Raw genomic sequence first — 21200 nt, 5'->3', positions numbered from 1 at the left:
GAAGCTGGGATTGTTCTCCTTGGCGTAAAAATGGTTGAGGGGATATGATGGAAGTGTGCAAGATTATGACTGGATTAGATAGGACAAATAGAAGGAAGCTGCCCCCATTAACCAATGGATTAAAAACCAGGAGGTGCAGATTTAACAATTAGACCAAAAGATACAGGAGGAATCTGAAGTTTATTTTTGATGCAGAATATTTATGACCTGGATACGCTGCCTGTAGCTGTAATGGAAGCAGAATTAATCAGGGCCTTTATTGGGGAATTGGTTATGCACTTGAAGGAGAATACTTTGCAGAATGGGGTTGACTCAGTTTCACTACTAAGAGCTGCCATTGACTTACGATTTTGTGCATAAGAAGGAAAAATTGGAAGAGCTAGGAAATCTTGGAGGGTTGTAACATATGTGAGGAGATTATGAAGAAATAAGTGGGTGAAACACTATAGTCTGATTTGAAACCAGGGCTGATAACTTTAAAATCAGGCATTGCCAGGCTAGGATGAATGTAGGTCAGTAAATCGTGGATAATAGAGCAAATTGGGATAAAGGCTGCTGAGTTTTAGATGAATTCAGGTATATGGATAACATTGAAACTGCTCAGGAGAACTTTGGAAATATCAAGGTAACAAAAGTATGGATGAGCAAAGTCAATGCACTAGCCTTTGCTGAATTCTGATCAAAATAAACTTTGCCTGGTTCTTATTATTGTTTTATCAATGGCGGTTATTGCTTCTACAGGTGACATCAAGCAGGAGCCAGGCATATATCGGGAAGGACCCACTTACCAGCGCAGAGGCTCCCTCCAGCTTTGGCAGTTTCTAGTGGCTCTGCTGGATGATCCAGCAAACTCGCACTTTATTGCATGGACAGGTCGTGGCATGGAATTCAAACTCATTGAGCCAGAGGAGGTGAGTTTCCATAAAATCTGGAACAATAGTGAAAAGAATGACATCAGCTGTAGGGTGTTGGGTAGAGTGGTGAGGCAAAAGTGAAAATTGAATATTCAGGTAATGGCTCCCCTAGAAAAGGTCCTTCCTAGTTCAGGCAATACGCCGTCCAGAATGGAGCGCTATCTTTAGTCACAACAGATCTCTGCAACTAGTCACAATTAAGACAAAGTTCAGAGTTCAATTTCAGGCAAGCCTTACGCTATTTCATGCACTAGGAATATACTGAATAATTTGTTGTGCTATGGAATTGAGACTTGACAGCCCATTATCTAGATTGACTATACAGTGAGTGCTTTCAGATGAGAACCCCTTATGCCCTCTTGAGTGAACATATAGACATCCAGCCACCAAGTATTTTGACTGACCTAGGAACTGGTTTCACTCTGTATTTGAGCATACATTTTTGGGTACATTCTAATGGTCTGACACTTTTAAGCCATATCTTAACAAATGTGACAAGTTGCGGATGTTTGTTGCAAAGGGTAGCTTACCCTTTCTCTGCTGTCCAGTGTGGAGTGGCTGCATTGTTGGGAGCTGTCCAGGTAAGTCCTAGAAAATGGAAGCGGCAGGAGGACAGCACCCTTTGGCTTGCAGGACACAATTTGCAGGCCTTGATCTGTTGAGGGCAAATTGCTATATGCTAATTGTTTTTTTGTATTGAAATGAGGCTTTACTTAACATAGAAAAGTAGAAACATAGAAGACTACAACGCAGGAATAGGCCCTTTGGCATACCAACCATGATGCCAAATTAATCTAATCACAACTACCTCCACACAGTCCATGTCCCTTCATTTTCTGCCTGTTCATGTGTCTAAATGCCTCTTGAACATTGCTAATATACCTGCTTCTACCACCTCCCCTGGCAGCATGTTCCAGGCACCTACCACACTCTGTGCAAAAAAGCTTCCCTTGCAAATCTCCTTTAAACTCCCCCCCGCCCCCCTCACCTTAAAGTTGTGCCCTCTAGTATTTGACATATCCACCCTGGGAAAAAGACTCCAACTCTCTACCCTATCTATTCCTTTCATAACTTTATATACTTCTATCAGGTTATCCCTCAGCATCCGACACTATGGAGAAAACAATCAAAGTTTGTCCAACCTCTGCTACACTCCAATCCAGGCAACATCCTGGTGAACCTCTTCTGCACCCTCTCCAAAGCCCCCATATCCTTCCTGTGGTGTGATGACCAGAATTCCACACGAAACTCCAGATGTCGCCTAACCAAGGCTTTGTACAGCTGCAACATGACTTTTATACTCAATGTCCTCACTGATGAATACAAGCATGCCATATGCCTTCTTTACCACCCTATCGACTTGTGTAGCCACCTAAATAGTAGTTTAAATAACTTTGCCACTTTGGGATATCCTAAGTTTGTGAAAATCAGCACGTAAATGCAGACAGGTTTATTTTTTGAGTCACACACCACTTTGAACCATAGAATATCAAGTATTATTTCCTGAAAAACTGAAAACTTGCAACCTAATGTATATTTTTAGTTAGCCGTGGAATCCTCTGTTATTTGATAAATCAACATCATAAACATTTGTTTTATGGTTAGGTCCCTAACATTCCTGTGGCAGATTTACTTTACGCTCCAAAAGATTTTTTTAAAATTTGTTTTCAGAATGTGGTCAATCCTGCCAAGGCCACATTTACTGTACCTCCCCTGTTGCCCTGAGTGGGTGGCTTAGGCACTGCTGGTGGTGATGGTGCTCCTACAGTACAGCTGGGTAAGGAACCCCTGGAACACAGCTACAATGCAGGATTGGCAATGCACATCTAAGTCAAGGTGGTGTGAATTAATTGATGATGTAGCCATGATTATTCTGCTCTTTTACTTTGGAAAGTACATGGGTGGGAAATGTAAAAAATAACCTTAACAATAGGCTGCAAAATATTTGGCTGATGGAGCTGCCTCTGGCCAGAGTGTAGTGGTAGTGGAAAGGCTGGATATTAAATCCAATGGTTCAGGTTACTTTGAACTCCAGAGTGTTGAGCTTCTTGAATTCAGACACATGAATGGGGAGTATTCTATCTTAAACCTTGTATATGCTGGAAAAGGACCGTGGGATCAGCAGTTGACCCATTCACAGCAGAGCAGTTTGCTCATCACTATGATATGCCTGGTCCAGTTAAACTACTGAAGAACAGTGACTTCCTAACCACACAAGATATCAGTGACAGGCTGTGTCAGTGACTCTGCTGTTAAAAGTTACAGGAAAGTGATGTTTTTTTTCTCTGTTGAAGCAGTCATTGGCTGTCACTTGTGTAGTGTGAATTCTATCTGCCACTTGCTAGTCCACATCTGGATCTCCAAGCTGTGCTGCAACATAGCCTGGGTTTATTGAAGGTCTTATAAACGTTGCGGAATTGTAGAATTATCACCAAACAATCTCACTCTTGGAGTTATAATAGAGAGAACTCCATTGATGAAGCATATGAAAATATGTTCTTCTAGCATGTTTTTTTACACTCCTTGTGCACGTTTGTAAAGTCCAACCTGTTGTACATTAATACGTTTAATGAATTTAGCAGTTAATTGAAACTCACTGAAGCATGTGTAAAAAAAACAGTAACACTGAGCAAATGTGGGTTTTTGTTTTCAGTTAACTGCAGTGCTAAATTGTAGACACTTCAAAATTCAGCATGTGAGAGTAAATAGGTTACCAAGAAAAAATGAGGTAATGGGAGCCAGTATAGACTGGATTTTTCAAATGGACTCCTTCTATGTCATTGGCTATGAACTGATCAATGGCCCTATCTTTCCTAATTGTTATCACCATTATCTTCATCAGATTGAATTGGTGGCTTTAAGAGATTTTAGAGTACATGGATTCCTAGAGTGAGCCAGAGAACAAGAAGGATTGGCTCAGCTTGAACAGGGTAGCAAAGACATTTTCTGTGTTACTTTAGAACTGCTAATGTAGGTTTAAGAATGGGCACACTAACCTCGGCAGATGTTTTTTTTTCAACTATAAATTTTAACTTGAGATATTGTAGTAAAAGGCCAAAGCTTATTGTGCAGTCACAAGGTTGAAAAGTCTAAAAGGTAAATCGATTAATAGTGGTTTGTTGATCTTTGTGTAACTTGGCTGATTCTTATTTGAAGCCTTCTAGATCATTTTCATTTGTAATTAATACATTTGAATTGAAATTGCATTGTATCGTATTGATGCTCAGAAATATATTCTTTTCTCCATAATTGTGCATCTTTGTTATTAACTAAAAGGTTGATAGTCCAACAAATCCATTTTCAATAATTCATTAATTACTGATGTCAACCATAGTGATTTAAGTCTGTTGCTTGACACTAAGTGATGTGGCAGGCAATACAGGGCAGAGAGGAAGTTTTGTGGTCCCGACAACTCGTGCGAGATGGAATTTTGACAAGAGCTTAATAACGTAGTGGTTGAGTTACTAAACTATCATCAGAGATTATTGATCCAGGACCACAAGTTTGAATTATCCAAGTCAGCTGGGGAATTTAAATTTGAATAATTAAATATATCTGCAATAATAAGCTTCATTCAGTAGTGATGGCTGTGAAACTGCTGTATTGTGATAAAAACCTATCTGGTTCACTATTATCCTTCAAAGAGGGAAATCTGCTATCCTTACTAGGTCTGACCTTTATGTGATTCCAGACCCTGTCTTAGCTACTTACTCACTCCAGGGACAATTAGGGATAGACATTAAATGTTGAACTTGCCAGCAAAGTCCACATCCTGTGAATGAGTAAAGAAAACAGCATGCAATGTTGCAAAAACATCCAGCATAAACCCTTCATGAATGTAATTTGAACATTTAAAATGATGTAAACTTTTTGCATTGTTTCATATCAGCCCAAATTTTGCCATTGTCTGGGTAGAAATCATGCAGAAGTTCCACACCCAGGAATTTTGCTGCACATTGTGTTTGATCTTCTAACTATTCATTTAAAGTGGCTTGAAAATTAACTCCTGAAATTTTCAATGCATGCTTCCTGCAGTTAAGGTTCACCACAAGAATCATGGAGTCAAAAAGCTAGTCTCAACTGGTGTGCTTACGCAGGGATATATTATTATTCTGATTTTTAATAACACCAGTAAGCACAGATGGTGGGAGGATATGATGGGGAGAGAGCATCAGGATTCTAATTGTGAGGTTTTACTCATTGGTGTTCACACAGGGGGCAAAATTGACCTTGAGGTAAGTTCCAGTATTCATACCAATTCTGAATTTTGTTCTGTTCATTCGGATTCATGGCTTCACCTTCCCACTTTGAACAAGGCATCTGTGAAAATTTGCGTTGAATCTGATTTGGAAACTGCACAATTTGCAATATGCTGCTCTACGTTATAATTAGGCTTATGCAAAAAGCTGCACGTGTTAATGAACACATCCATGCTGCTGAGGCTTTCACTTCAACCAGACAATATAACTGTCAAAGGTTTTATAATTGTGAATATAGGGGACCACTCAAAAAGAGAAACCAATGAAGCAGGTTCAGAATGGTACAATATCTGAAGGCTCCATATCTGAGCAATAAAATTTTAAGGCTGGCAACTACTTTTTTTGTAATGGAAGAGGAACTTGACTAAAAGTTGTTGCAAAAGCAGATTCTTCAATAAAGTAATTTAATGCTCAACTAAACAATGTGTTCCTGTAAGTTTTAGAGCTAAAATGGAGCAGAAAGTGTTTTTTTTAAACAACAATGTTTGATTTGTGAAAATGTTCTATTCCTTTGCTTGCATCATTTGGGATAAGTAGTGCCTTTGTTCTCATAAATGAAATATTCACTCACATGCTACGTTCACATCTTTGGAATAATTCCATGGAAGTCAGAAGAAAGTAAAAGGAAATAAAAGAAACACTTTCTACAATAGTATCTTGAGTTTAAGTGTGTAGTTGGGCAGATTATTTTATATGGATGCCCTCTCCCTGCCTTGTTGCTCTAAGCAGTCTGTTCTCCCGGGTTTTTATCCCAGTCAAAGACGTTATTCAAAATGGGTTTTGCTTGTTTTTGAACTGAGTTGTTGGTATGTTACTGCAATCTCAGAATTTTCTTTTCCAAATAAGCACACAAAGAAACATGCCCAGACTAGCTCATGAAAAGGTTGCTCCCTCCTTCCATGGCTGATTTTGAAATGGCGCTGACACCAATTTTGGAGACTGTCTGCGTTTGCATCACCTCACTTTTCTCTTTAAAGGAGGAAGCATCTGCAGTTGGTCACAATCAGAGACTTCTTAATGACTAGAGCCAAGATAGAAGGCAGCAATTTCATCTAGCAGCTATGAGTTCATAAACTGCAAAGATGAATACTGCTTTGCTTGTGAACATCAAACATTACTGGTTTCAAGTATCTGGCAAATAGAGCGTAGGTCTTATCCCTCTTTTAAATAATGTATATTCATTAACTAGTTTTCTTGCTGTTTATTGAAAGAATGGCAGTGAAAGAAATGGCAAGTGAAATGTTAAAAGTGACATTATGTCTTGATTATCCTGTGCATTTCTGCCAGGAGTGGATCTGAAATAACCTGCAGTGCCATCCCTGATGCCCAGTATTAGCACTCCAGTCTGCAGCTGCATGAAAAGACCTAGCATTCACAACTCCAACCTTGGCTTTGAGACTGGCGACATTACAACCCTGAGCTGGTTTGCGCAGTAGATTGTGCAGCTTTTAAAGCACAGCTCAGTTTTATCCCTTACATTGTACAATACTGTGAAGGACTCCTGAAGGTAAAATAAATGCCAAAGGTTTGAGTAAGATTGCTGTAATTGGATGGAAGTGCATTATTTCCACTTCTGGTTCAGCCAGCATGGAACTTGAACTGCTCTGTTTCCCCAATAGGAGAAAAACAGCATAACTTGAGCAGCAAGTACAGTGAAGCTGAAGGTACAGAGAGGCACATTACATTTACATTTCTGTCAATTGATTAGAAGTATGTATGCTATATACAATGCAAGATATACAGTTGATGAAGATATTAATTTTTTTTGCTGTACTCAGTTAACCTTAGAATCACAGTGTCTAAGTAGCCATGTTTTTTACATACTTTAGAATGTATATGCAGGAAAAGCATGATACAAATATGATATTAATTATTTAACTAAGGTTTGGTATTAATTGACAATGCAGCGCGTGGGGTATAATTATGATCCCATTTGTGGTACTGAACACAGCCTACACCCAGTTTTACTACCTCTGAGTTTTCCTTTCAGCTTGCATCTGATATAAGTTAAACATGGAAATGATGCTTCTAGATGTAGAGAAGATATTTCCACTTGCAGGCAGAGCATCAATGGGAGTCATAAATATAAGGGAGTCTCCAATTAATCCAATAAGTTTAGGAGAAACTTATGAACCCTGAGAGTGGTTAGAATGCAAAACTAACACAAGGAGTAGTTGTAACAAATGGTACAGTTGTATTTAAAAGGAAGCTAGTTGTGTGCATGAGAGAGAAAGAAATAGAAGGATCTGCCTATGTGGTTAAACGAAGCAGGATGAGAGGAGGCGTAAGTGGAGCATAAACTCGGACCGGTTGGACCCAGTGGTCTGTTTCTGTGTTGTGGATTCTTGGTTTGTTTTCCTATGTATTACAGCTCAAGTTACTTAACCATAAGAAAAATGGATTGTAAACTCAGAGTCAAGGATGACTTACTTACACAGCAGTTCTATAGGTGGCTGAAGAGTCCTATATGGAATCTACAGATTCTGCTACAGGGGTAGGTGGTGCTTAAGGTGGGTGAGTTGAGTAGAATATTGTTTGTTCCTTTTGCTATTTGTGCTTGGCCTCTGCATACTTCCCTGATGGAGACTGAAGGTGTGCAGTGCTTCCTTTTTCATATCATTGGTGTGGGATCCCCAGCAGTTGATCAGGATTTTATGTTGTGTTAAAGGTGACTTTGAGAACATTCTTGAAGCATTTTCTCTGCCTTCTGGGAGATCTCTTCCTTAATGGAACTCTATGAGTGCTTAATTTGGGTGTCCAGCATGCGGATAATGTGGTTCACTCATCAAAGTTGGTTGTGCATGGTCAGAGACTCAACTGTGGGGATTTTCAGCTGGAAGAGGATGCTAACGTTTGTTCACCTAGCTTTCAAGTACATTTAGATTTTGTGGAGACAATATTGGTGCACTTCTCCAAAACTTTCTGGTGCCAACTGGAGGTAATCCCTGTCTCTGCAGCATATAGGATGGATGTCATTGAGCTTGGTAATGTGAGTCATAGAATAATACTGTACAGAAACAGGCCCTTAGGTCCAACTCATCCATGCCAACCAAGGTGCCCACCTAAGATAGTCCCATTTGGCCCATATCCTTTTAAACCCCTCTTATCCATGTATTTATCCAAATGTCTTTTAAATTTTGTTACTGTACCTGCCTCAATTACTTTCTCTGGCAGCTCATTCCATGTACGCACCACCCTCTGCATGAAGAAGTTGCCCCTCAGATCCCTTTTAAAGCTTCCCCCTCTCACCTGAAACCTTTGCCCTCTAGTTTTTGGTTCCCTTTCCCTGGGGAAAAGAGAATGTGTACATTCACCCCATCTCTGCTCCTCATGATTTTATACACCTCTATAAAGTTACCCCTCAGTCTCTTACACTCCAAGGAATAAAGTCTTAGCCTGCCCAACCTCTTCCTACAACTCAGGCCCTTGAGTCCTGGCAACATACTTGTAAATCTTCTTTGCGCTCTTTCCAGCTTAATGACATATTTCCTAAAACAGGGTGACTAAAACTGTACACAATATTTGGGTACAGTATTGAGTATATTTATTTAAAAGTACACAATGGGTTTGATTCTTGGTCCTCACACTCCCATTTCCTCTGTCTACCAAAGGCTAGGCTGGTGCACGGAAAACACAAATTATATCGATATTTGCTTTTTGCTGACAGGTGGCTCCAGAGAACTAGAAAGTGGGCTATGCACATTCTCTGCAGACTATGCTTACATTTGGACACACATAAAGACCAAATAAATCATAACTGATTCCTTCACTGAAGCATAAGAGAGAATAGGTCTTACACTAAACATCCAGAATTCAAAGATCCTATACAATAGGTCCCCCACTGCAAAATGCCACCCCGACAGTTAAGATCTATGATGACCAAGATTATAGACACCAGTCAATGTATATTTTGTAAATGACAGAACATTTTATGAAATGGAGGAATATTATAGGAATTTTATTGCTAAAAATGTGAGTGTTAATTATGTACTGACAAACTGTTTAAATTCAAGAATAATTAGCCTTGTATTAGGTTGTAGTTTGAAGGCTCACAAATAGCAGATTGTGGTTGGTTTTCAGAATACAAAAAATTGTTTAGTTTGGACTGCATCGCAATCCGTGGCTGTGTATGGAGATCTGTGTTGTCAGATCTGATAGGATGTGAACATCGTTCTGGATAGAAATATGAGAGTGATTTTGAATAAAATAATTATTTATATTTAACTGCTTTTCAAAACAAAAAACAAACATTAGACATTGACTGTGTGCGTCTAAAGTGAGTGAAAGGAAGTTGGCAGCATGTTGCATGTTTTTCTGATTATTATTTTGTTAGATAAAATAATTGAAGTAAAATCTGGGATAGAGCAGAGAAGGATAAGTGATTTGATGCAAGGCGAATAAGATCTCTGACTTGGTTTATATTGCGTAAAAGAGAGAAACTTGCCACAAGGAGTGAGCTTGAGTACTGAGGTTAGGGCTTTAGAAAGATCTAGAGCCAATGAACGGAGAATTTCTTATGCTGAAAATGATTATCATCTACAGATGCACTGCCTGACAGAGAGGTGGTTGCAAATTCAGTTGTGGCTCCTAAAAGAAATTTGGATAAATACTTAAAGGTAAAAGATGTGGAGAGCTATAAGGAAAGAGTAGAGGAATGGCACTGACTGAATTGCTCTACAAGGACAAACTCGATTGGCCTCCTGTGCCAAAGTATTTCAATGATTATGATATCAAGATGCAATATGGTCTATAACATTATCAACAATGTCGATGTTTAGCATTAACAGAAAAACTGCAAAGTAATTGCAGATCATTGCACCGTTATTTTTCCATAAAGTGAGATAGATTGGAGCAGCAACATCAAGCCACTAGCTGACTCAGGCACAGCATTTGATGTTCCGTAGATTTGCTGTCTATGTCTAAGCTTTATTTTACTTAGTATATATTTTTTATTTGCTATTTCTATTGCAAGGGGTTGTTGGCTCAAATATCACATGATGTATGGCCTTGATTCTGGCTGTAAGGATAAAAAGGCGCAAAATAAATGTGAAACAATGGAACTTGCAAGAAATAGCAAAAATAAAGGAAGCACAACATTTAAAGAAAAGAGGAGTGAATATAGGTAGGAGGAAGAAAGACTAGGATGGTAAAGGAAATCAATAAATTATGAAAATTGTTGAAATTAATAAAGGCTCCTACCCTGCATTAAGTACCTGAATTCAACTGTGTGATCAAAGAACAAATTTTGAAGTGCAAATCTCATTATCAACATGGAAGGATATGTCTAAAGCTCATCAGTGCTAATGAAAGAAGGCTTAGATTTGGAATGTGATTTCTGCTCCCTCATTGTCTGTTCAAATCCTAGTTACACTGAAAGTGTTACATTTTGCTTCTGTACCCAACACCATAGAGAAAGGGGGAAGTAAGTGAGACAGAGAGAGAGAGAGAGGGAAGAGCAGAGAAAGACTTTTCTATTACTTTATTATAAAAGATGATGGTAGCAGCAACATACATTTAGATTGCACTTCTAGTTGAAATATGACACAGAGCATTTCATAGTCTAGGCAGAGAGAAAGAGCCAAAGGAGGTATTAGGAGGCATGATGCAAGGTGCAATCAAAGAGGCGGATTTTCATAAAAGATGAACACAGATGAGAAGAAACGGAGGAATATAGAAAGCCAGAGGTGAGTGAAGCCATATCGCCAATGGAGGAACACATTTTGTTGAATTAAATTCATTAGATCAACAATATAAATTAAACAATGAAAATTGAATCTGATTCAAATCCTGAATATAACTGCAGATAGTATAGTTTGTTTTATTTCTCACAATTTGTGAAGTTATGTACCTTTGAGATATGTATGATTATGTAGGCAATTAGTTTATTTTTCTCACTGCCTTTAAAGATGGCATCAGGCCAGGTACTCAGAGGATTAGATTTGGTGAAATATTTACCTTCATGAGTCCAGTTCCCTACACATGTATCCCATATTGTACTTCTCACCATTCAGAAATGTTGTGTTGGATCCTTGTGTTAAATGAGAAATGGATTTTGTATCACGTGAGACAAAGTCATTGGCATGGAATATTACTTCGCAACTGTTGAAATGTGTGCACTTGCATGCTTTTTGCCTTAGGTGGCACGGCGTTGGGGAATCCAGAAGAACCGTCCTGCTATGAATTATGATAAGCTGAGCCGTTCACTGCGCTACTACTATGAGAAAGGCATCATGCAAAAAGTAAGTCTGAAGCACGAGTATCTTTCTGGTAATTTCTTCAAACATTAGTCAGACACCATCCATATGAAACATGCAAGTATAAAACTGCTCGTTAAACTGAGACAATTAACCCCAGGAGCCCAAGTTACTTTGAATTCAACAGACTACAACTATGTTATTTATATGTAACTTTCTTTTACAAAGTGCCTGTGCTCTATATTTTCTTTGCTAAGATCTTTGGGAGCTGGTCTTCAATGAAACAGCAGCTCGTAATCTCACTTTGAATTACTTTTTCATACACTTATATTCACCAGTAGTTCAGTTGGTCATGACAGTCAGTAGCTGGGTCACAGAGAACAAAATGATGAAGATTTAATCAACTGAGGTAAGAGAAAACGAGACAGACTTGCATTTCCTTTTTTGTACCCAGCAGTGCTGGAAACATGCATATTAGAAATCAGACGAAGACAAGAATAGGCTCATCTGTAATACCCTTACATTCAAATAGCATGCCACCATTCACTGAATTTTAATAATGAAGCCCCATAGTTTGAGTGGTGTAACAATTCAGCCGGTGAATGTGCAGTTTTAAAGTTTTGCCTCTTTCAGTTAAGCAAGTTGGGCAGCTCCGCGAGAAAGAAAGTTGTTGCCGTATTACCCAATCATTGCACTACTAGGTTAATTGTCGTAGCTGACCATCAAAAGGAAATGCTTCTGTGTTTGCAATTTAAGATTTGTCATGTTCCTGGTGGATAAATTATCATGGCAGCAATATAGTGAACCATAAACTGCATGTTACATGTCTACATGTACTATGTTGTTCCTCCTCTTATTCAGTTCAATTTAAATATATTTGAGGTAGTGGAATGCCAAAAGCAATCCTTTGGGGAAATACAAGTTGTGTTCAATAATCTAGGCTGTAACTCAAAAGTTTTGCAGGACAACCATTTTTTGGAAAACTAATTTCATTGAAATAATCTGAAGGTAAATTTCTGTCCAAAGTATTCAAATAAAATGTAAGCCAGGGTATTGTAGCATTATTTTAGTTCCTGTGTGAACATGCACCAAAAACAAAGAGGGCATAGATTTAAAGACAGAGGAAGGAATTTTAAATGGGATTTTTTTTTCACTGAGAGTATCATGCTGCCAGAGGAGGTGGTAGAATCAAATAAATCACTGCGTTTAAGAGACATTTAGACAGGCACTTGAATAGGCAAGGCATAGAATGATATGGACTTCATGCAGGCAAATGGTATTAGTGTAGGTGGACAAAAAGTTTGGCATGGATATGGTGGGCCAAAGGGCCAGTTTCTGTGCTGTCAACTCAATGATGATCTATTAATATGGCGTATTGTCTGGTATTGCAAAAGGAATGCAGTGCATTTGAGAGAAGTGGCAATAGAGACACTGCAAACTTGTTGAAGAATCATTCATTTAACTCAGAAAATGCATTTTTGTATTCACCATAATATTCACCTCAGGAGTACATATAATAACTATCAATCCTCAGTGTTAAATTTAACAATTTTAGTAATACTTGTTTTGTTTTGGGGTGTGGAGTGAAGCAATTCTCTCCATGGTTTCATTTTTCATCTGTGTCCAACTGCTGTTTTTTTAAAGTAATTGTTATTTAATTAACTTTGGTCTGCATCCTATCTCAAACATTCTCTCTGCTCTCTGATGTCTCCCCCTCTCTACAATATAACATGCTTTCTTTTTGACATTTCCAGTTGTGATGAAGGGTCCTTGACTTTATTTCACCCCCTACCAATGCTGCTTGACCTGCTGATTGGGTCCAACATTTTCTGGTTTTGTTTCAGATTTCCAGATCTGCAGGATTTTATTTGCTCCAGTTATAATGACAATGCTAATTTAACTGCAGCAGATTGATTAACAATTAAGTTTGCTGTTTCTAAAAGTGGGTCAGAAGTATTGACTAAAAAATTATGTGCTTATTCTTCTGCAAAGTAGAATAAGACCCCATAGAAATCTGTGAGTGAAGTATTGATTTTTCAAAGAATAGCTTCATTATTACCTTAATTTGTTTTGTTGCTTGTTAAGTCAGATGTCGTTGCTGAGAAATAGAACAGGTTTTCTTTGCAACTACAGTCAAAAATAAACATTTATATTTCTGAGTTAGAATAAATACAACATGTATCTCCCTGAAATTTACTCTAAAAACATGAATTCATAGCCATCTTTGATTTTCATTGGGAGAGCATTTTTGGAACAGTGATCATAATCCATAAGTTTTCTCTCTTTTTTCTCTCTTTTTTTCTCTCTTCTTACCTTTGACCCCTTCCCCAGTAGACCTGCTCTCCCCTCCTCCCCTGCATCTGCCTATCACCATCTCTTACCTGCATCTACCTATCACCACCCTGTGCACACCCTGCCTTCCCTCTTTTGTCCACCTATCACTGCTCTGCTTTTCCCTCCTATATATTGGGCTTCCCCTTTTCCTAATTTCAGTCCTGAAGAAGGGTCCTGACCCGAAACATTGACTGCCTGCTTTTCACCACGGATGCTACCTGGCCTGCTGAATTCCTCCAGCATCATAGTGTTTTTCATCTAGATTCCAGCATCTGCAGTCCTTTGTTTCTCCAGTTTTCAAATAGTTATGGATAAGGATAAGTCTAGACCTCAGGAAGAAAGTGTTAAATTGGGGAAAGGTTAATTACAACATTATTAGGCAGGAGCTGGGAAATTAGACTGGGAGCAGCAGTTGTTGGATAAGTCCACATGTGACATGTAGGAATTGTTTAAAGGCCAGCTGGTCAGAATTCAGGACCTACATGTTCCTGTGACAAAGAAAGAAAAGGATGGCAAAGTTCAGGAAACTTGAATGATGAAAGAAATTGCAAATTCAGTCAACAAGGAAAAGGAACCATATGAAGGTTTAGGAAACAAAAATCGGACAGGGTCCTTGAAGTATATAATGGAAGCAGGAAAGAACTTAAAGAGGGAATCAAGAGAGCTAAAAGGGGCCATGAAATATCCTTGCCAAGTAAGATTAAGGAAAATCCCAAAGCATTTTATGCATACATTGAAAACAAGTGGGCATCAAGAGACAGAGTAGGACAATTCAAGGACAAAGGAAGGAATTTATGTCCGCATTTGTAGTACTGTGTGTATTTCAGGTCACCACATTACAGGAAGGATGTGGAGGCTTTGGAACAAATGCAGAAGAGGTTCACCAGGATGTTGCCTGAATTAGAGAGTGAAGGCTATGAAGAAATGCATGGTCCATGTACAGGCAGGCGGGCTTAGTTTAAACTGGCATCCTGGTCGCCATAGACATCGTGGACCGAAGGGCCTTTTCCTGTGATCCACAATTTTATGTTCTATGATTAATAATTTCTCCCAATGTACTTGTTTCCTGCAAACCCTTATGGTATTTCTGGGCAATACTAGCTGTTAATTTCCTATTTAGCCTCTACCTACAGAGGTTATGTGCCTACCATGAATTTGGACTGCTCAGAATTATTTCAGAAGATCTTTACACCCAATGCATCACTCTGAACTGATTGTCCCAGAGATAAAAAGGACAGTTAAAGAGCTCCTTGCATTAAAAAAACAATCAATCTGTTAGTGTGCCCCAGGAGGCAACATTGATGAAAGCAAAAGTGAACAATTCAAGTCCCTTCCCGACCCAACTTAATATATAGCCAGGATAAGATTTTTATTTGGAATAGATATACTTCATACAAGCAATACAATTAAGGGAGAAACCAATTGGTTATTAGAGCTGCTAAGAAAAACACAATTTCTCTATCCTAGTGTTCAGAGAAGTTCCCATAACTTTATAGAACAGAAGTTTGAAGTACGTTCGTGCTTTTTTAATCAATAAAATTTCCAATTTTACACTCAGGAGTTGGACAGCAATTTGATATTTTGTTATTTCAGCTTAAAGATTCCTTTAATGTTTTGAAGATCTAGTCTCTATGGGAAAATGTTTCTTTGTCTCTTTTTAGGTTGCTGGAGAAAGATATGTGTACAAATTTGTCTGTGATCCCGAAGCGCTTTTCTCCATGGCTTTCCCAGACAACCAGAGGCCTGTGCTGAAAACTGACATGGAGCGTCACATCAATGAAGAGGACACTGTCCCTCTTTCCCATTTTGATGAGAACATGGCGTATATACAAGATAGTGGCTGTTGCAATCCCCATGCATACAATGAAGCCTATGTGTACTGATGCAACCTTGTTGGGGCAGTCACTTCATGTTTCTTTTTTCTCTGTTGTTTTCCTCTGTAGACCGTGACCCAGTCTGGATTTACTTCATCTCTTCAGCATCTCTGACATTAAGCAATGGGTCCACAGTTTCTGTCGCATTAACCCCATGGTCCACTACCAGGGACAGTGCACTTTATGAAAAGACTCATTAGAGCTCTACTTGTTTTTTTTTCAGGGTGGGATGGGGTGGGCAGTGGTTTTTGTTTTTGCCTAAATGTTTTTTTTGGTGGAAAAGAGGGGGGAATGGGAGGATTGGGAATTGCAGACATTTAAGTGGTTTGATTGATGCTATCTTATGAATTTTGGTTTCATATCTGATAAAAACTTACCAAGTCAAACTTACAAGAAATCTGCTGATATCAGTAATAAAAGAAACTGCATATCTAATATTGCTGTGTTAACACAGCCGGCACTCTTTAAAAATCTATATCTAAGTAGATACATAGTACTTTTTTGTCAGGGTACACATTAATATACAGTCAAACATTTTACTGCTGTGTCATATTTGTTAAAATATATGAATACTAGAATATGCTGAAGCTTCTACTGCAGTCTCCTTTTCTGTAAATTCTTTTAAACGCAGGGTCTATTAAAGCAATTTGAAGCATTGCTGTACAGGTAGCATTTCAGGACAAATAGTCAACTTAAAACATTTACTGCTTACGATGTAGCTTATGCTGTAGTTATACCATGAGCAACTGTATGCTTTAGAAATTGGTAAAAGATTACCCACCTACAACTTGCTAAAGGAATTTTTTTCAAGCTTAAAGATTTCTATATCAATGGAAACGTTATCTAATGTGGCCTGACAGTGGCAACATTTCATTTGCACTCACTTCAGTTTTCAGATCCAGGCATTCAAGTACCATATAGTGATGTCCACATCAATACAGAACAAGACATTTTGATAGTTCGTTAAGAATTTTTAAAGTGGGTTACCAGGATGTATGAGCTTTGAAATTACACTGAGCAGTATTAGTATTTGGTATTTAGATATTCATATCTGCAGGCCAAAGAGTGGCTTCAGCATTGATATTAAACTGGTTAACATCTGCATAATGGATTTGGATGTGAATGAATTAAACTTTCCGACTCTAATATTGTTCAGCATTATTTCAATGCTTTTGTTAGTAACCCTGTTAAGCACAATATTTCATCAAAAATGGAAGATCTTTCATCAAATCAAGATTAAAGCAAATGGACGTGACTGGGTTTTATTTGTTTTATATATATCTCCAAAACATTTTGAGTGCCATGCTTGAAAGTTATATTGGTACTGTGTTTAGATAGCAGAAACTGAACATGTGAAGGGTGATCAGGTATTTCAAATTTGACAAAACATGCACTCCATGTCATTTCTGCCAGGGTAACATGAAAGCAAAGCTCTGTTTAAGTTTCTGTTTTAATCATTGAATCTGTAATGTTTGTTCGCTTTCTCCAAGCTTAAATGTTTTTCTTCAGTCAGTAATGTTTATCAGTGCTGAGTATGACTGTGAGAAGAAAGGTGCACAATAGCATAATTGACTATTCTGCACTGTTTCAAAAAAAACCTTGAGAATGTGCATCATTTAGGATTTTATTGCATTTCTTTTCTGTATCAAAAGTATTCATTGGTATCTATAGAAGCTAAAGCTAGGAAATTTGTGTACCTTTTATTTCCATTCTTAACATTACTGTAATTTGAAAATGCACCCTGGGTTACTTTTGTAAAATCTTTAACAAAAATGCTTAAAATCTACTTTCATTCAAGTCACTCAGTTCAGGATTTGAACATTATCAAGTCCTCATAGTATTTGAGGATTATTCTGGAGTAAGCAATCACAAAATACAGAGAAAACTTTAAAACTTCACCATAGTGACAAAATAAGTACACATGGAGATAATAAAAATGGAAAATATGGATTATGAATAATGTAATTTTAATGCTTCAGTTCTGTTCTTATTCTGTTCACCAGGAGACAATGATTTTTCTGTTGTTTTGCTAATGTTTTTTAATCTCCATTTCCATACCATTCTCCAGGCCTCAGAGCACACTTGAGAGTATTATCACTGGGACTTCATAGTTCAGTTGTGCTTAGCCGTGATTGCTGGGTTTTCCCTCTTGTGAAACCCTAAAACCCTTATCACCTTCTAATCCTGTGCACCAACGGAACTTAATATGTACTTTGATTGCACATTGGAAGGTTCTCAGCATTTGGAAAATAAAAAGATGGTGGAGGTGGAAACTCTTCATCTGTGCCCACATTTGGAAGGCAGTCTGACATGCTAACTCTGAACAGATCCATACAACTACACACATTTTTGGAACGTTTTTGGAGTAGAAAGCACTCCTTGACTGCAATATTTTACTAATCCGTTCAAAGGAATAATAGAGCCATACTGCACAGAAAGGGTTATTCGAATTAGCTCTTTGAAAGATTTATTCAATTAATCCCACTCATCTGTTCTTTACCCATGGCCCTGCCTATTTTTTTTCTTTTCTGTTAAATATCCAGTTGAAAATTACAGTTAGGTAATTTAGCTAGAAGAGGCGTCTATGCACTTAAATCTCACATTATGTAGTACCATGCAGTGCTGAAGGTAGATCCAAGTATGTGAAGAGAAACACATTTCCTTCTAGTTACCCACCTCTTCTCTACCAGGGAAGCTCCATAATCAAAATGTCAAATTGTAATCTCATTGAAGCAATGAGCAGTTATAAGTTATTGCAAGAACCAACAAATGCACCACAAAGTGAAATGGCACTAATTAGATGTTGTAATTGACAGACCACTTTGCAACCACTCTTCTTGTATATGGAATAAATATAAAAGGAGCAATCTTCAACCTTATTCTAAGTTTCCACATTGTAACTTCAGGACATTGATGTAACGGCAAATCTGTTGTTTTGATCTTTCCAATTCATTTGTTGAATTGTGCTCCTAGTAATTCTCATCAAGTGCAATCATGCCTGGTTCACGGGGAACAAGTACTGAGAGAGTTCAGATTCAGACAGTATAACCCTAATTGTACCCTTATTTTTCATTGGTATTTACAGACTCCTTCTTCACTTTTGCTCCAGCAAGGTAATGGTAGTGTTTGCCGGCAACATGGATTCCAGTTTAGAGCCATGATTTAATGTATTGTGCAATCATGTAACATTTTCTAGCTCCAAGTAGCAGTCATATCTCTGAGTATAGAATTAAGTATTGGGATTGGAGTCAAGGAGCTTATTTTGCATGCAGTGAATGCAGTGGCTTCTCTGAAAATGTTTGATGCTCTCAGAGGATGCCTGGCATTGCTCACATTATCAGATGGAAAAAAAAGAATAGTGAAAAGAATTACAGATTTCCCACCGTTATTTTGTGCATTAAGGAAAGAACATGGCAGGTGTGAACCCACCAGGTTTGATCCTCCTCTGCTGGGTTTTCAGTTGTTTATTCTCAGTGTTGTTGCACCAATTTTGCTTGCCACAAGCTTTTTGACTTGGCCATTGCATGTGCACCAGTTGAAGACAAGGATAACCTTGTTGTGATGACTTCCCAAGTCAAAAAGATTGTGGGCATGCAAAATTAATGTAATCCAGTTACTTGCAACAGAAAGCTCCCAAGATCAATGCAACACGCTTCTTGGGTCTTACCAAGGTAGTTCACATATTACATCTTTAATTTACTTAATTAAAGGGCCTGTTAAAATGATTCACTTAACAAACTACCAAACAAATCACAACCTGCACATGTGTGGAGATTCAGTTCACAATCCCACTTTTGAATTAATATGTTTGATTTCCAAAAAACAACTGCAGCAAGTATCCATGTCTAAACTGTCCTATCTAAACTTACGAGAAGAATGGCCACTAATTTGAGGTACACCCTTTCCCCATTACATTTCTAATATTTCAATGCTATGTGAAATATTGTGAAATATTGTAAAATGCAAGCAGTCCCAAAGTTTCCCAAACTTACTGAAAATTCCTGAAACCAATAATGCACATTCCAAAAGCAGCTTGACGGCAAAAGTTTAATAAGATTTTTGTGTAATTAATCCTTTTTTTATGTTAAGCATATTTATTGTAATATTTTAGGACATTAGCACAGAAATGACTTAAAGATCTTAGTGCATTACCCTTGAAGCTTCTCCATGTGTTACACAACATCTTGAATCTCTGCATCTCCAGCTTTGTGCCAGGTGAACCAGGTATTGTGTTGAGGAGCCCTGGAGACAAAAGCAAACACTGCATCTGCCTGAAGATGGCTATCTGGAAATCTAATGTAGCAAAAAAAAAGACAATGTTGAGGGACATCTGTAAATGATGGACAGTATTTTTTCTGCTGTTTCTGAAAAATTTTCTAAATTTTTGTAATTTTGTATTTATCATGTATGTTTGGTTTTATATGGCCACAAAGTAGCATTCGAATTAATGTAAATCACAATGTCGTTTGATTTTCATCAGCTAAGGCTTTGAGTAGTTTGAAGGTTCATGGACTTCTTGTATTGCTTTTTTTGGGTTTTTTTTGCTTTTTGAAGAAAAAATGTAATAGCTTAATAAACTCTGTTCAATTCCTAATGAACGGTGAAATATGTAATTCAAAAAAATATTCTGGCAGTGTATCCATATTTATATTTGGTTTAATTTTCATCCATTAATTTTAGTGTTGAATACAGTTTTCCTTGGATCTTTCTGCAGTGCCATTGCCTGGTTTGCCTTAAGTATGTCTATGTTTTTGTTTCCAGTCAGTGATGACAATTTCACAAGAGTTATCAGTGAATGCACAGCACAATGTATGTGCTTTTGTCCAGCATTTGTACTTCTGATATTAGTCCAGTTGCCAGCAAACAAAACACATAACAGACTTGCACACAACAATGGAAGTAGATTTTTATAAAACAAGCATTAGCATATGGCCAAAAAATGTGATAGTAATATAATCAGAACAATATTGTCCACATGACAACAAAAAAATTAAGTTTTTAACTCAGATCTGACCTCATTAATGTTAGTTACTAAGTATGAATTTTAACATTGCTCGCTGCACACACCTACCTCCCTTCATAGCAGAAGCTCTTATCTGTCGCTTCATTAAAATCTAAAATTAATTTCATAACTTCCCTCCTTGTTGGCATTTCATTAAAAAAAACCTCTTAATTTGAAAGTCTGCCCACACCCCCTTCTGTCGCCATCCTTGAGCTAGTGGGCAGAACTGGGACTTTGACCATTGGCAGATGGACTCCACCGTCTTCATCCTAAGTATCAAACTGGTTTTGCCACATCTGAGAGCCTTTCTCCAGCAGTGAACCCCAGCTCTACTCTCTCCCATTCTGACTTTAGATTATTATTTAGTATGCAGTTCTGTCTCAGAAGTTATTCCTGCTTTTTTGGAATTCTATTAAGCATATTTATCTTGTCCTTTTGAATAAATTGCTAAACAATTCTCCCTATTTGGGATTTTGGCTCACCTTCTGGAGTGGCACAATAGAACAGCTGGTAGAACAGTTGTCTCATAGCTCGATCCTGACCCTTCGGGCTGCCTGTGTGGAGTTTGTATATTCTCCCTGCGACCTCTTGGCTTTCCCCTTGGTGTTCCGGTTTCTTCCAAC

At 38.0% G+C, this 21200-nt stretch overlaps 1 protein-coding gene across 2 annotated transcripts in view; it reads left to right on the top strand.

Annotated features, from left to right (window-relative positions):
• etv1 (ETS variant transcription factor 1) overlaps positions 1-20294 on the top strand; it is a 104220-nt gene extending 83926 nt beyond the window's left edge. For both annotated transcript variants that reach the window (XM_052015545.1, XM_052015547.1), the window contains 3 exons: positions 742-911; positions 11311-11412; positions 15363-20294. In XM_052015545.1, the coding sequence (XP_051871505.1) occupies positions 742-911; positions 11311-11412; positions 15363-15584 (494 nt within the window). In that variant the 3' untranslated portion in view covers positions 15585-20294. The remainder of the gene's footprint in view (positions 1-741; positions 912-11310; positions 11413-15362) is intronic.
• The last annotated feature ends 906 nt before the right edge of the window (positions 20295-21200 follow it).

Source organism: Pristis pectinata, chromosome 5 (genome assembly GCF_009764475.1).
Source record: "Pristis pectinata isolate sPriPec2 chromosome 5, sPriPec2.1.pri, whole genome shotgun sequence".
Taxonomy (NCBI): domain Eukaryota; kingdom Metazoa; phylum Chordata; class Chondrichthyes; order Rhinopristiformes; family Pristidae; genus Pristis; species Pristis pectinata.
This window is presented reverse-complemented; position numbering and strand designations above follow the sequence as displayed.